The 15,075-nt window shown below is 37.1% G+C and overlaps 2 protein-coding genes across 3 annotated transcripts in view; both read left to right on the top strand.

Moving 5' to 3' along the window:
* Positions 1-35: 35 nt before the first annotated feature.
* On the top strand, positions 36-7,444 carry kansl2 (KAT8 regulatory NSL complex subunit 2). The gene is made up of 10 exons (XM_082144557.1): positions 36-174; positions 964-1,216; positions 1,312-1,490; positions 1,965-2,079; positions 3,708-3,871; positions 3,949-4,115; positions 4,302-4,392; positions 5,262-5,515; positions 6,690-6,893; positions 7,000-7,444. The coding sequence occupies exons 2-10, from the start codon at positions 966-968 to the stop codon at positions 7,093-7,095; spliced, it is 1,521 nt and encodes a 506-aa protein (XP_082000683.1). The 5' UTR covers positions 36-174; positions 964-965; the 3' UTR covers positions 7,096-7,444.
* A 1,016-nt stretch (positions 7,445-8,460) lies between these two features.
* Positions 8,461-15,075, top strand: part of nckap5l (NCK-associated protein 5-like) — a 30,000-nt gene continuing 23,385 nt past the window's right edge. For both annotated transcript variants that reach the window (XM_082144552.1, XM_082144549.1), the window contains exon 1: positions 8,461-8,679. The gene's annotated coding sequence lies outside the window, so the exon portion shown is untranslated. The remainder of the gene's footprint in view (positions 8,680-15,075) is intronic.

Here is a 15,075-nt window from a genome sequence, read left to right as displayed (position 1 = left end):
TTTTCCTCCAATCAAATGGTTCCTTACAAGGTTGTGGTCCAATCAACGTTAAACGTAGGAGGGCGCTAAAATGGATGACGATCCTGCACAGAGCTCATTGTTAGTGCATTGCGTTGAAAGCTGGATGGGGCAGCAGAAGATCTCACGTGAACGTTAACAAGTATTTCTCCATAGGTGAGTTTTCACGTAGAAATTATATTCTATAACGTAAAAAACAGTTTTAGACTCAATTGATGATATATATTGATTAATTATATCAGTTTTTGTGAGTTAAAATCAAGAGTATCTTATATCCTCCCAATTCAAAGATGGCCGAACAGCAGCACTGACGTATGAATTTTGCGCTTTCTGCATAAGATTAAAATGTCAATCTTATGATTTCTGAAAACATTTTAGAACTCGTAGCTTCTGTAATGATAACGTTACAATTGTTTTGCGCATGCAAAGTTAAAGAAGTGATCTATGCAACTGTCTGAATGCGCTTGGAGTTTACTGTATATCCCACATGCTTTTACGGGATCTGAACGAATCGCGTGTGCTGATGTAACGTTACAGTAAAGCCTTAACGTTACCATGTTAGGTTAAAAAAAATTTAATTAGCATTTCATGTTAAACGAGTTCATGTTTATCTTTAGTAGATGTGCATAATCAAGTTGTAGCCTATGCTAAACTGACTTTTTGGTCCCTTTGTTGATATACAGTCATGGCAATGAATTGCATAATTTCTTTATGGCATGTGGTATGTAGAAATATCAGGGATTTTGATGCAGATATAATTAAATGTTAAAAGTTATTTTAAGATTTTTGTGTGTGGTTATGTTCTAAGCGTCCTCTTATAAGCCACATTTTCTAATTTAATAAAATATTTCTACAGTAATGATGAATGACTGGAAATTCAGAGGACCTGAATTATGGTGTCTGTATTTGATTTGGTTATGTATGTTGACTTTCTCATTGCATCAGTGATGAACAGGATTCGGATCCACGTTCTGCCATCCAGCAGAGGTCGAGTGACTCAAGCTGCTCGCTCTCAAGAACCTCAGACCTGCTCCTTCACCCAGAGACCCTGTTCACAGCCTCGTCTGGAGGGCCTGGAGTTCTGCATCAAACATGTTCTTGAAGATAAAAATGCTCCCTACAGGCAATGCAGCTATGTTTCCAACAAGAATGGCAAGCGCTGCCCCAATGCAGCCCCAAAACCAGAGAAAAAAGAGGGGTGAGTGTGTTTGTTTACTCCCTTAGGATGGTTAAGAAAGTACCTGGTTTCTATATTTTTTATTTTACTATTAATGTTGTTTTTCCTTCTGTTAGGGTTGCATTCTGTGCTGAGCATGCACGCAGAAATGCTTTGGTTCAACAAGCTCAAATGCGGAAGGCATCTGCTTCTGGACCGTCCCCTGAAGTTCTACTGTCTCAGCTCAGCGGCTATAGTCGGCCAGAATCTGGAGCTCACAGTCACGAGGGCCGAAGTGAAGCTAGTCGCATACTAGGTAAGATCTAATTTGTGTCTAATCGTGCTGTTACTTGCTTTTGGCCTTGTAATCATTGAGAAATCTCTTTTAAGTCTGAATGTGATGCAAACAAACCTGTGTGTGTGAACTGATAACTGAAGTGACTCCAGTTTGGTTGCTACTCCAGAGGAAATTAACAGCAGTAAAAATCAATATTAAATGTGGTAAAAGCGACAAAAGACCCTATTTATTATGTAAGTTGTAATTTTTGGTTCTTTATTTTGTGATATTGTTTTCTAATAACCCTATCTATACATGTGATGTTTTTATGGTGATATGTAGTGCCATTTAAACATTTCTTTATTTATACAGAAATACTAAAATTATAAATGTTTAATAGATTTGAGCATAACAGAATAAAATAACGATACAAGAGTTGCAATGTCTTACATGTATTTTGTTTTATGTCGTTTGTCGATTATATTTTGTCTATATTTTTTTTACCTTGTATAGATGAAGAGAGCTGGAGTGAGGAGGAGCAGGATCCAATTGTTTTGGATCAGACATGGAGAGGAGACCCTGACAGTGATGCTGAAAGTCTTGATAGTGACCATGAAGACCCTTTGAAGTGAGACATTACTCAATTTAATTTTCTTATCTGCTTTGTTTTGTATCAGTTTTAATAAATGAATGCCACCTGAGATTAGGGCTGCTCGATTAATCGTAATAACGATTTCTGCTTCTCTCGATTAATTAATTAAATATTAGTCGGGATATTTGTCCCGCTGATTATTTGTTCTGAAAACATTTATTTTAAACATTTCCGTTATCTTGCATTGGCAACAAGCCTCCACTCTCATTCCTCCTTGAGGTTGCCAGATGTCAAGAGAATAAATCCCCCAAATGGAGATTTTCACTTAAAAGTATACATTTTCTGCCCAGTGTTTTACTGGGATTTTTAAGGGATAGTTCACCCAAAAAATTGTATTAGCCCATGATTTACTCACCCTCCTAGGTGTATATGACATTATTCTTTCAGGCGAATACAATAACTCAAATGGCCATACGCAGTCTACTTACGACTAAAGTGCAACTTAAGCAACTTGTGATGTTGGAAGTAGCGTAGTGCATCATGGCGTAGCGTAAATATCAGCAGTACGTCACATTACTCGCATAAGTTGCGCTTTAGACTTTAGGGGAATCCATATGTTTAGTTTGGCCGGAAGCTAGTTATTTTACTTTATAAAGTTTTAAATATGGATATGTTTCTTACACAAACGCATCGCCTCGCTTCAGAAGGCCTTTATTAACCCCCCAGAGCAGTGTGGAGCACTTTTATGATGGATAAATGCACTTTTATGGACTTCAAAACAGAAACGGCCATTCACTGCCATTATAGAGCTTGGAAGAGCCAAGAATTTTTTTTTATATAACTCAGATTGTATTCGTCTGAAAGAAGAATGTCATATACACCTAGGATGACTTGAGGGTGAGTAAAGCATGGGCTAATTTAAATTTTTGGGTGAACTATCCCTTTAATCTTCTCAATCTGACAACCATGTGTACACTCTCTCTCTGCGCTGTAAAAAAGATATGATGATCTGACCACACTGACAAACATTTATTTTGGAGTTTAGCAATGTTCATTGTGAAATTATGCCTGAAAGATAGCTGTCATACAGCCAGTCTGTGTTCCTTCATGAGGCCACTTGTGTGAGTTTCGGCCACTAAATCTGAGAGCGAACCTTCTCTGTGATTAGCTGTAATAAATTCAAACATAATTCCTAACCATATAATTTGCTATCATGATTGGTTAATAAATGTGGTCCATGCAACCAACAATACTAAGTAAAAATGTAACATAATTTGGAAATATTGGAATTAATATTAGGAAATTCACTTTTTCACGTTTTGGTTTTTGAGAGAAGCTACTCAAAGGTTCTAACAGTTTTTGTAATGCAAAGCAGTTGAAAGCTACTCAGCCACCGTCTGTTTGCACTGTTTAGCCGTTTCTGAGATGAACATGAGAAAAAGTATGAGTAATGGTAACTATCATAGTTGATTAAAGTCCATGTGCCACCTACAGGCCAAGATGAGACATTTGAAATGGCCCTTGTTACATGATTACCCCTTTTGATAATTATATATATACATAATAAAATGATAATTATGATAATAATTGTGATTATCAGTTTAACCATTATCGTGCTGCCCTCCCTGAGATGTTAGTTGATGAGTGTGACTTATTTTCTATAGGCATGCGGGTGTTTACACAGCAGAGGAAGTGGCGCTCATCACACGTGAAAAACTAATCAGACTTCAGTCCCTCTACATAGACCAATTCAAACGTCTGCAACACTTATTAAAAGAAAAGAAACGACGCTACCTGCACAGCCGCAAGATTGAGCATGAGACGATTGGTAAGGCTGCTGCTGTCATTCTTTGGTTGCATTCATGTGTTCAGTCAACATATAATATAATCAATTTTGTGATGCAGGGAGCAGCCTGTTAACGGGTCCAGAGGGCCTGTCCATGAAGGAACGAGAGAACCTAAAAAAATTAAAGGCTCTGCGTCGTTATCGCCGGCGCTATGGAGTGGAGGCGTTGCTGCATCGTCAGCTCAGAGAGCGAAGACAAGCGATTACTGAGGGAGGCACGCCACAGGTATGGCTGGACTTTCTAGTAACGTCTTATACGACAATAAAAGGTTTAATCTCTACAGACCTGAATGATATTTGATTTTCTGACTGTGAAATGGACATCAGTCTGAGCCTATTGTCATGCTCAATAACTTTTTATAAATGTCATTTGTGCATCTTTTCATTATTTAGTTTTTTTTTCCCCACACAGGCGATGCGTTTAGGCCAGAGATGTATTTCCTTTGTGGAAGGGACACGCTGTTCAAATCAGTGTCTGCCGATGACACGACATTGCGTCTCTCGTATCCTTTTTCGTTTCTGTTGTATCTATGTATGTAATGTTCAGATCTATTAAACTTTCATTTTTTTCTGGCAAATAGAAAAATAAATTTGGACTGATAATTTGAGTAGTTTGGTGTATATATACTGTTCAGGAGTTTGGGGTCAGTAGGATTTATTTTTTTGCCTAAGTGTCTTAATAAGCAAGGCTGCATTCATTTGATTAAAAATACAGTAAAAACAGTAATATTGTGACATACAATTGTTTGAAATTGTTTTCAAATTAAAAACTGTTTTCCATTTTAATATATAATGTAATTTATACCTGTGGTGGCAAAGATGAATTTTCAGCATCATTACTCCAGTCTTGTCACATGATCCTTCAGGAATCATTATATTATGCTGATTTGGTGGTCAAGAAACATTTCTTATCTATGTTGAAAATAGTGCTGCTTTTGTTGTTGAAAACTTTTGATCAGAATAATGTTCTATTTGAACAAAATGTATTTCTTTTAAAAACATCTTGCTGACTCCGGACTTTTGAATGAAAATAGACATTTTGTTAATAATATAGTGTATTTTCATTTATATATATATATATATATATATATATATATATATATATATATATATATATATATATATATATATAATCTCACATGCTCCTGTAGCCCTGAATCAAGGCCAGCAGTTTACTGTAGCTGTTGGTTTCAAACAGTGGCTTATATAAAAGTCTTCTAATGGTCTGTTTTCTTCCCAGAATTATCTAATGGTGAAGTCCTTTCTGTTTGAAGGAACAATTCAAGTTCTCCACCTCATCCAGCCTTCCATATCTTTGACATTTAAAAGTTATTTCCAGAGTTCTCCTTATCTCCTTAACCCTTCACAATAGACATTTATCAAGATAGTGGCCAAGTTTTATTCAAGATGTGCCCTGGTCTGAAGGACGTTCCATGTGATCGGCCTGTGCACATGGGACAGTCTGAGGATCCCCGCTGTCCTCTGCACCTGTCTCTGCCTCCACCCATGTACCAGCCCGAGCAGGAGTCTCTTGCCCCGGAGCAGCTGGCATCTGCGCCCACAGACATGTACCTCAGTGCTGCAGAGCTCCAGCCAACAGAAAATCTACCTCTGGAATTCAGTGATGTATGATTTGTGTTGGTTTTTCTCATTAAAACAAAAATCGCTGTGTGCAATTGCTTTTCTCATGTGTTTTGGCACATCCCTTCACACAAAGTTTACCATTTTCAGAATAATTAAGTCTGCAATCTGCGCTAAATTTGTTCATCAAAACCCCTTGCTCCCTCTTCAGATTGCTGAGGTGTCTGTCAAGTATCTACATGCCTTCTAACAGTGCTGCTAAAACATGTTCCCTGCAGTGTAAATCATATCCCGTAGCCTCACATGAATGAAAAGCAAATTAATCTGAATGTTCAGCAGTCATCTTCCTTTAATTTTGTTTCTGACATTTTCTGTGCCCACAGTAAAACCTCTCATTTAATTTCATTTTTGGAAACGTCTCATTTTCGTGTTATGCCACAAGCTATGCATGTGCTTTTCCATTATTTGTTCCCATTGCCTGTTTTCAAAAACAAACAATATTGCAAATTTACCCATATTGTTGGATTTTTTTGTGTGCTGGTTATTTGGCCGTCAGTGACAATTAGATGTTGAGCTGTTTAGTACTTTTTTTTTTTATAATTTTTTTTTTATTAAATATAAGCTGTTTTGCAAAAACACGTTCACTTATAAAAGAACTGATTACGCACGACACCTAAAACAATTTTTTGGTTGCCTTTGATAAACATTTATTTAGAAAAATGTGCTATTAATTGAGACATTTAAAAGAAAGTTTAAATAAAAAAACATTATCTTGAAAGTATCTCAGATTAATAAAGCTAGTGGTGATTTGTACTGTTTTTGCACTATTTTTAATATAAAGTTCTGATTTCTTTGGTACATTGTCATTGCACAAAATATTAAAATTAAATCAGTTATCAGCCAAAAACAGTTTTATTTTAATCTGATATTGGATTCCTCTCATTTACCAATTTTACATTTAGTTTACCTTTGCAGTATTTTTAAAAATGTTTTAAAACACTTAAATGTAATCTTTTGTAATTTTAATACTGTACATTATAATTTTGTAATGCCTAAATTGTTGCATTTAAAATGATTATTTTTTTTACAAAATAGCATAGAATTTAATATCAGCTATTAATTGGTTATTGACCATACCATAAAATAGTTACTGTGCCGAATTGAAATATTGGTGCATCCCTAATCATCGGTGATGTAATTAAAGTCTGTTGGTGTGCAGGATCTTGATGTTGAAGATGAGGGATTGCAGTGTCCCCCATCCCCCTTGCTGTTTGATACAGCGCTTGCATTAGAGGACCAAACCATCAGAGAGATTGCCGAGGCCCCCATGGACATACTGACAGGGACGGAGCATGGATATCTAGACGGATCTGCCCAAGATGTTGAGCTCTCAGAGAGAGACAAGGTGTCTGTGGAAGATGAGGTAATTATCACTTGGAATACGTAAACGATGCAACCTCAGTGGTGTGTCTATTCCTTGCAATGACAAGTGGGCATTTAAGCACCAGAGCTACTGTCTTGTTTTACAGGTTGAATCTGAAATACTTGAAGCAGTTGGACAAGCGGTTCCCATGCTGAATTCATCAAAGGATTCTGACATGAAAACAACAGATGCCTTATCCTGAGCACCTTGTGACCTGATTTTCTCAGCTGTTGTACCCTTGATATTTCAAACAGTTCAAATATCTATTTAAAAGCCATATTCCGGAAGTCTGCTTTCATCGCAATATAACCCAACATTCTCTTTACCTAAAATAGCACAATGGCACATGTTCTGAAATAGATTGTAAGTGTCTTCTACACAGCAGTGACAGTATATGCACATAGTTTGTATTTTGTAAGGCAAAGATGAGGTATGTGTTTACGTACAGAAAGTCTCCAAGCACCATCTCCATTTTTATCCAGCACATTTCTGGTTCCATATGATATTCATGACACTGGGATTTGTTCACTAAAATAAACCTTTACATCTCATCTTGCTCTTGTTAATTATAATTTTGCACTCATGAAAGGAGCTCCTCTGGGACCATCAGGGTTCCCACGGTCTTGGAAAACCTAGAAATATCAGGGCATTTTTATCATCAGAGTCATGGAAATTTCTATAGTGGATATAACATGGTTCTAGTAATGATCTGGGTTGGGTTTCCCAAAAGTATCGTTAGCCAACTTTGGTCGCATGTACCATTGAACTCTATTGGTAACGACAGAACTTGCATCCATGCAGTTGGCTTTGGGAAAAGCACACTTGGTTTGTTGAACTTGCTTGTAAGCTTTTACACTGTTTGATAAGTGTACAAATTGTTATTTTGAGTTGGTTCTTTTTGATAATTCAGTCAAACTAGTTCACAGAAAGATTCATTAGTGATTTTTTTTATGTCAGAAATCCTTGTACAGTAAACACAAATGACTGGAAAGGGCATGCAAATTGGTCAAAAAGAGTGAGAACCCTGTACAATATGTCTTGATGTTGAACAGTTACTAGTTGAGCTCCCTATTTGGAAAATGAAGCAGTTTGATTTGGAACATGGTGACTATTAAGTAGAAAAGATTAATCGAAAATAATAGTTTAGAATTTTGTACATGTGTATATATATATATATATATATATATATATATTTATATATATATTATTATTATTATTATTTTTATACAAATTACATTTTATACAATTAAAGGCATAAAAGCAAAAAAATAAAAAATGAAGATTGGCCACAGAATACTGAATTTCATTTCAATCTTGAAGGACAAATATAAATACAGAATCGCTGCTTAGTCAGAAGTCATGATTAATGCAATCACTGCAGATGCGTAATGAAAATAACGCGATGACACCGAAGCGTAATAAAACAGACCGCTTTAGCAAAAAATAAAATAAAACATTAAACAAGATAAATGTGTGAGGCAAAACTATAAATGAAAACATGCTTTTGAAAATGCTACGTGGAGCCCAAGATAGGGCCTTTTACTTAAAGTGGGGCGGGCAACACAATTTCAAGCCATGACATCACTTTTCCTGCGAGTGCTTTAACCTAAACACGGGAAGAGAGACGGATGGGAAGAGACGACGATAAAAGCTCTAATCAGCGGCTGGAGAAACAGATAAACATGTCCACAAGCTGTGCATTTAAAAGTACAGTTCAAGGTATTTCTTAGCGATATTCATCGGGGATATTTTCACACCTTCCGAAGCAGCACAAGGATCGCGCGAGGTAAAGATCTCCTTTTTCCCAGCTATCGCGCGCACAGTTTGACGTTTACGTGTCAAAAGTATGCTGATTTTGCTAAATGTAATGTACTATGGGCATTGTAGGGTTTTGTTGTGGTAGTAAATGTTGATGTGCGCGGTGTATGATTGGAAAGGGAAATGTGGGGCATTAGCCATCCGGCTATCTGGGACACCGGTGGGGTTGTAGACTGAGGATGCTTGTCGTGATATCCTGCTTTGCTCAGAAATGCATTGCGCTTGGCTCTTTAAATCACTAATTCTGCAACAATAGATTTTTTTTTATGTTGCTTTATATATGGACCTTGCATTCTTCATGGCAGTGTACAAAAATCACAATAATCCTATCTTATCCTAAGCCTTTGCATCAGTTTCCCCGGTTCACTCTGTTTTAATGTAGTTAAAGCTATAGCCCTTCCTCTTTCTACAACACAGCGAACGTGCAGCCTGTTTATAGTTACACACTTTGGCAACCCACAACTTTTGTGTTTACTTGTGTGTGATGAGAACGCAGACTGCATTGTAAAATTGCTAATTTTGGCTGTTCATTCTTCTAGAGACCCTAAAACAGCAACTAATTCAAGAGTAATTGAGGGTAAAAGCATGTCCCCGGCCCCTCCCCTTTAATATTTTACAGATGTTTTTCACATTTGTAAGTCCCATGTTCAAAACCATGTTAAGGCTGGCTTGCAAACTCCAATTCTCCCACATCTAATGTTCAAGATATTTGGGAGATTGTTCAATTAGAGGAACTTTTCTGTCTCTTATTTTTTTTTGCATCTCTTTAATTACTTTACTTTTCTATCTATCTATCTATCTATCTATCTATCTATCTATCTATCTATCTATCTATCTATCCATCTATCCATCTATCTATCTATCTATCTATCCATCTATCCATCTATCCATCCATCTATCCATCTATCCATCTATCCATCTATCCATCTATCCATCTATCCATCTATCTATCTACCATTTTCTTAATTATGGAAAATACAAGTGACTGTAGCACATTTTTTGCACAAGTGGACGTTTAAAGATCATTGTAATTAATTTTCACTTCATAATCTGAGAGTTGCTTTACTGGATGGGTGTCATTACCAAACCGGACCGTTTTTTGAGAATATTATTTCAGAAGCTGTTGATTAAAAGTTAATTGACTGCTAGCTAAATTGTTGTTAGCAATTCCAAGGTTTATCCATAACTTTTTACTACAAAAAGTGAAAAATGTCATTAGCATTATATGTCATTACCATCACGTTATACCAAAATCTATTTAAAAGTTCAGATCTTTATATATGTGTGTGTGTGTGTGTGTGTGTGTGATAAATGCTTAACATAGTTTGAAAAAGTAAAATTTTTCAAGATTTCATGTAATCTGAAGTGCCTCTATTTGAAGAATCGCCCATTTATTCTTACATGGAGCTCTTGGAATTTTGATGCCCATGTTGCACAGCCTGAAGTAAACAATGTCCCCAAGAATAGCTGACAGCAATCGAAGGCGAGATAAACTCCAAATTGCTCAGTAAACCAAATTGCCACAGAGGACATTAGATGCAGCCTTGCTCCCAGTTTGCTGATAGTCAAGGTTGTGTGGTAATTCTGCGAACTACTCCCATGATCACAACATTATCTTTGTGTATCTTTTGATCTTTTTGCATGCCCAGCGGACATGCATTGTCCTTAATGGGAGTCAGATGACATAGGCAAGATCACATTATTAAAGATTCCAAGACACTTAGTGAGGAATTCAGGAATGTTGTCCAAGTGCTGTGTGACAATATGAAAACATTTCCATAGCTCCAGATTTTCTGTTTGTGCTATTATATCTATCTAAGCTCTTTCTTTTTTTTCTTTTTTTTTTTTATATATATATTTTTTGCATGCTATTTATCCTTGCTTATAGGACACACACATGCTAGTTTGCTCTAGGCAGTTTGTGTGAAGCAGATTTTCTTGTTGGAGGTCTTCACTCTGCATTGCAATTATAGTCTCATTTCTGGGTGCAAATAATTAATTTTTATTGTGCTTAAAACTTAACTCCTCCCATTATAGAACAGAGAGAATGATCAAAATAAAAATGAAAACTTTCCTTAAGCCCTGGACACAGTAAGCCAACTATCGACAGTCGGGCAACGTCGGGCCATTTTGAGCGTCGGCCGACGTAGTTTTTTTGGTGTGTTCCGCGCCGTTGACACTAGTCGGACGGCGTCGGGATTTTTGGTCCGATTCAGCATGTAGAATCGGCGTCGGTGAGAGAGAGAACTCTGATTGGCTGTTCAGTTTAGTGTACGAGTCAGCGCACGAGAATAATGGCAAAACAACGACCAAAAAAAGTCAAAACAGCACAGAACAGCTGTTCTAATTTTACATCATCTTACCTGAGTGTTCCTTGGCAAATATTTTAATATTAACACGAGCGAATTGGAATAAAGAAAGTGATCAGCAGGATTGATATTCAAAACGGTAGGCACGCGCTGCTTTGTTTACGATTTGTGTACAGGCAGTGTCTTTTTGAATGGCTAATATAGACAAATATATCTGCAGAAATAGACAGTTGTCTCATTTACACGCATGCGCAGAACGCGCATGCTAGCTGGCAGTCGGCTGTAGTTCTCTCGGTGTGTTGAAGTGCAACTTCTCTTGCCGGGACGCGAGGCGACAACACAGTCGGCTTTCATCTGCACTAGTTCTTTGGCGTCGGTTTGGTGTGTCTCTACCTTTACATGAGTTTTTTTCAACTGACTCCATACTAATAAATATAGCAAATTCTGTAGAAATCCTCTGACTCATTTTAAACCACTGTAGTTTGCATTCCTAAATGTAATGGCTGTGCCAAAGTGGTCACACAACTATTGTTCCCATTTATACATATTTAAATAAGATGCTATCAGTCATAGTGCTGTAAGGCATTTCAAAACTTTACAGCTCCCACATGGCCTAAAGTTGTTACTCTGTTATGTTGTAGCCTGCGAACAGTGCCGTGCGTTGTTTTTCCAGGTTGTGGCTTATGATGTTATTCCATGGATTGGAGCCCAGAATGGTTGGGGGAGATTTTCTCTGGCCACCTGATCCTAGTGCACGGCAGAGACGCCGATCAGCTGCTATCGCAAAGCAGAGCCACATGAGCCGCATACAAACACAACCCCTGTGAAACATCTGATAAAGGAATGAAATCACACAGGGTGCTGTGGGAAAATTTACAAGTGATATATTGTAGATTTCACCTCCCCCTCCCCCCAGCTTTAATGTTTGTTGTTAAAAGGTTTATGTCTCTTAATTTGTTATTTGTAATTTGTGGTGCTTTAAGGCAAAACACCCTAGGTCAATAGGGTAAAAAAATAAACTAATTGTCACCATGCTTCCCCAGTTGGTTGATTACATTAAGAATTGCAAACATTTTTTGTATTACAAGTTTTCTGATATGCGTTATCTAATGAAATATGCACTAATTTGCATACATTTCCAGAAAAGAAATCTGAAAAGCCAGGTTCAAAGTTCTTTTTCATTTTGTTGACATATTACGAGTCAAAGGTTTTACAGATGGGGGTTTGGATATCTCTTTTTTTTATCACTCCATAACAGCCAGAAAAGGGGGAAAAAAGCAGGCAAATATGAACAAAGCCCTCTGTAAAACCTTCAGAATATAGATGGGAGTAAAACTGTAAAGTTTGGTGTTTGTAAGTGCTGCTGAAGTGGAGATTAATTACTTTTTTGAGAAAACGGCCTTTAAAGATATCTGTTGTAATTGAAATCTACAGACACAAATAGATAAAGTGCAAAAGTGGTGCAATATCCACTCTCTAGTTGTTCCAAACCTGTATGAATTTCTTTCTTCTGCTGAACACAAAAGAAGATATTTAGAAGAATATGGGTGACCAAACAATTGATGGGCCCCATTGGCCCCATGGAAGTCAATGGGGCCCATCAACTGATGGTATAAGTGATGACAGAATTTTCACAACTATCCCTTTAAAAAACATGTATTTTGGATGTTTTATTTCTATTAATCTGAAACAACACGTTATGAAAAGCCAAACAGCCCAAAATTTACCAGTGCACGAAATAACAGTGTTTTTGCCTGTAGTGTTTTGTATTAAGGAACCACCTCATAAAGCAGGGAAGTGAACCCTTCCTTAAATTTAAACATGAAACTGTAGAGTTTTTAGCTTGTGCAGTTTCATCCTTGTGCTGCGTTCGGTCATCTAAACATGGCTCCTTGGACAATTAGGGCTGAGGCATGAAATTGGAACTTTTGGCAGTGGCTGTTTGGCTCTGAGAGCCTTCGTATAACCTGGCAGCCTGATTGAGGCCAAGTAGTCTTGTTTTAGTGTGAGAAAATGGAAGCCATCATTGCAGCAGCATCTTTCTTGTCAACACAAAAGGCTAAAAAGTGTACTGATGGGCCAGCGTTGGCACACAACATGTTTAAACTCCCTCCAGACACGCAAGGTCTCGTTTTACCCATGCTGAGTTCGGACGGCCATGTCTGTTATCAGTTTTCCCTGCTGGCGCGTTTCCCCCACCCTGCTCCCGGCAAACAGTTACCATGGTTATGGATTGGGGGATCATATAAATGTTGAAAACTCATCAATTACTCTGGGATGCTGGAAAGATATGCCGTATACACAGCAGGGGAGTGGGCTGCCATCTCCCCAAGACATTACTACTGTTTTCACAAACACTGCAGAAATTTGGATGAGAGCAATTACTCTTGCAGCTTTCTCCCCCTCCAGTCTTTGTTGTATTTTTGAGGTGCACACAGTGAGACTTTCTTGCACATCCTTGCCTGTATTTTACACATCATGTATATGGATGATTGGCATGATGCTCATTTTCTTTTGTCTGGATCTGTTAATTTATTCAATTCTTATTAAATATCAAATAATTGTACTTTTTATGACAAGGTGAGGTTCAGGGTTGTGTCAAGTGGTGTGACTGCTCAAAAATCATTATAATTAATGATTCATTATATTTGAAAAAAATTGAAAAATATGTTTAAAACCCTTTTGAGAATGAATGCTCACATTTCTTCAGGATGTAAAAGGTGACAATATATTATTTTATGCTTAATGGTTACACCACATGACATTTTTTGTCTAGTATACATTTATGTTCTAATATAGTATTAATTAATATTTTGAATATAAATACTTTTTCAATTTTTTTCTATATATATTTATATTTAGCTTTTTAGACATTAATTGTTCAGTTTTATTAATTTTAGTAGCCTATTTCAACTTAAACTTTATTTTATTTCAGTTAGTTGCCAAGGCTTTTTTAATTTTCATAATCTTTTAAGTTTTTCTCTAATATATAGTTAATATTATATTATCTTTATTTTAATAAACATATAATATAATATAATATAATATAATATAATATAATATAATATAATAAATATAACTTTTTCTCCCCTTTATCATGGACACACTTATGTCATTGACTCGTACACGTTAAGGTATATATTATTACAGTGGGTTTGTCAAGAGTACTTTCCTATTTCCTGTATACTTAGCAAGTAACAGTATCTTTTGCGCTGAACAGTGGCGCTTAGAGAACCAATCAGCAGTGACCTACTGAAAGCAATGCACCATTGCAAAAATATATGGATTTATTTTGCTTCACATTCACACTGCAGAAAAAGAAAAAAAAACGAAGCAAACATTTGCTTTGGTTTCTCACAGTGTGCCAGTCTTCAGCTGCAACAAACATTCAATTCATAGTTTTACTCCGCGGAAATATGCTTTGGAATGTGGCCTTAATCAATTCAGGCAAACCAGGTCAATGGCACATCCTGTTTGGGGAGAAGGGGATAAATGTCTATGATTTGGTTGGGCAGCAATGAGAGTCAAACAAACCTCATCGTCAGTAGTGTAGAGTGAGGCACTTGTACAGCACTATACATTTGATATGGCAGGGGTCCCTTTCCCTGGCACAAAGAGACTACAGTCACGGACCCCCTTTGAAAAGCCACACCACCACCCTGTTTGAAAGCCGGGAAAAATGGCCTCACGTGCTTTCATTTCCCTTCTTTTTTTCTCTCGAAATGAAAGCGTCGGTGGTTTAGGATCCTGCGACCTTTAACCCGTTAATTACACCAACTATTCCCCCGAGAGGCTTACCAAAGCTGATGTATGTTATGTTTATGTTAAATATGCATCCTGCCCTGCGACAGGGTCATTTCTTTTAAAACACCCACATTATCAATCTGGCCCGTAAGAGCAGTCCGTTATCCTCGCAACCTTTTTTGGCCGACATAATTCACATATTTATGTAGCACAGAGGATTAATGTCAGGACGGAAGTACACAGAATACATTAATACGGCTTACATATGGATTCTTGCGTTTCTAAGTGGACTGTGGCCACATGCGGCAGAA

Source organism: Leuciscus leuciscus, assembly GCF_965113295.1.
Source record: "Leuciscus leuciscus genome assembly, chromosome: 18".
In the NCBI taxonomy this organism is placed as follows: Eukaryota; Metazoa; Chordata; class Actinopteri; order Cypriniformes; family Leuciscidae; genus Leuciscus; species Leuciscus leuciscus.
The sequence above is the reverse complement of the archived record's forward strand: the minus strand, read 5'-3'. Positions and strand labels throughout refer to the sequence as shown.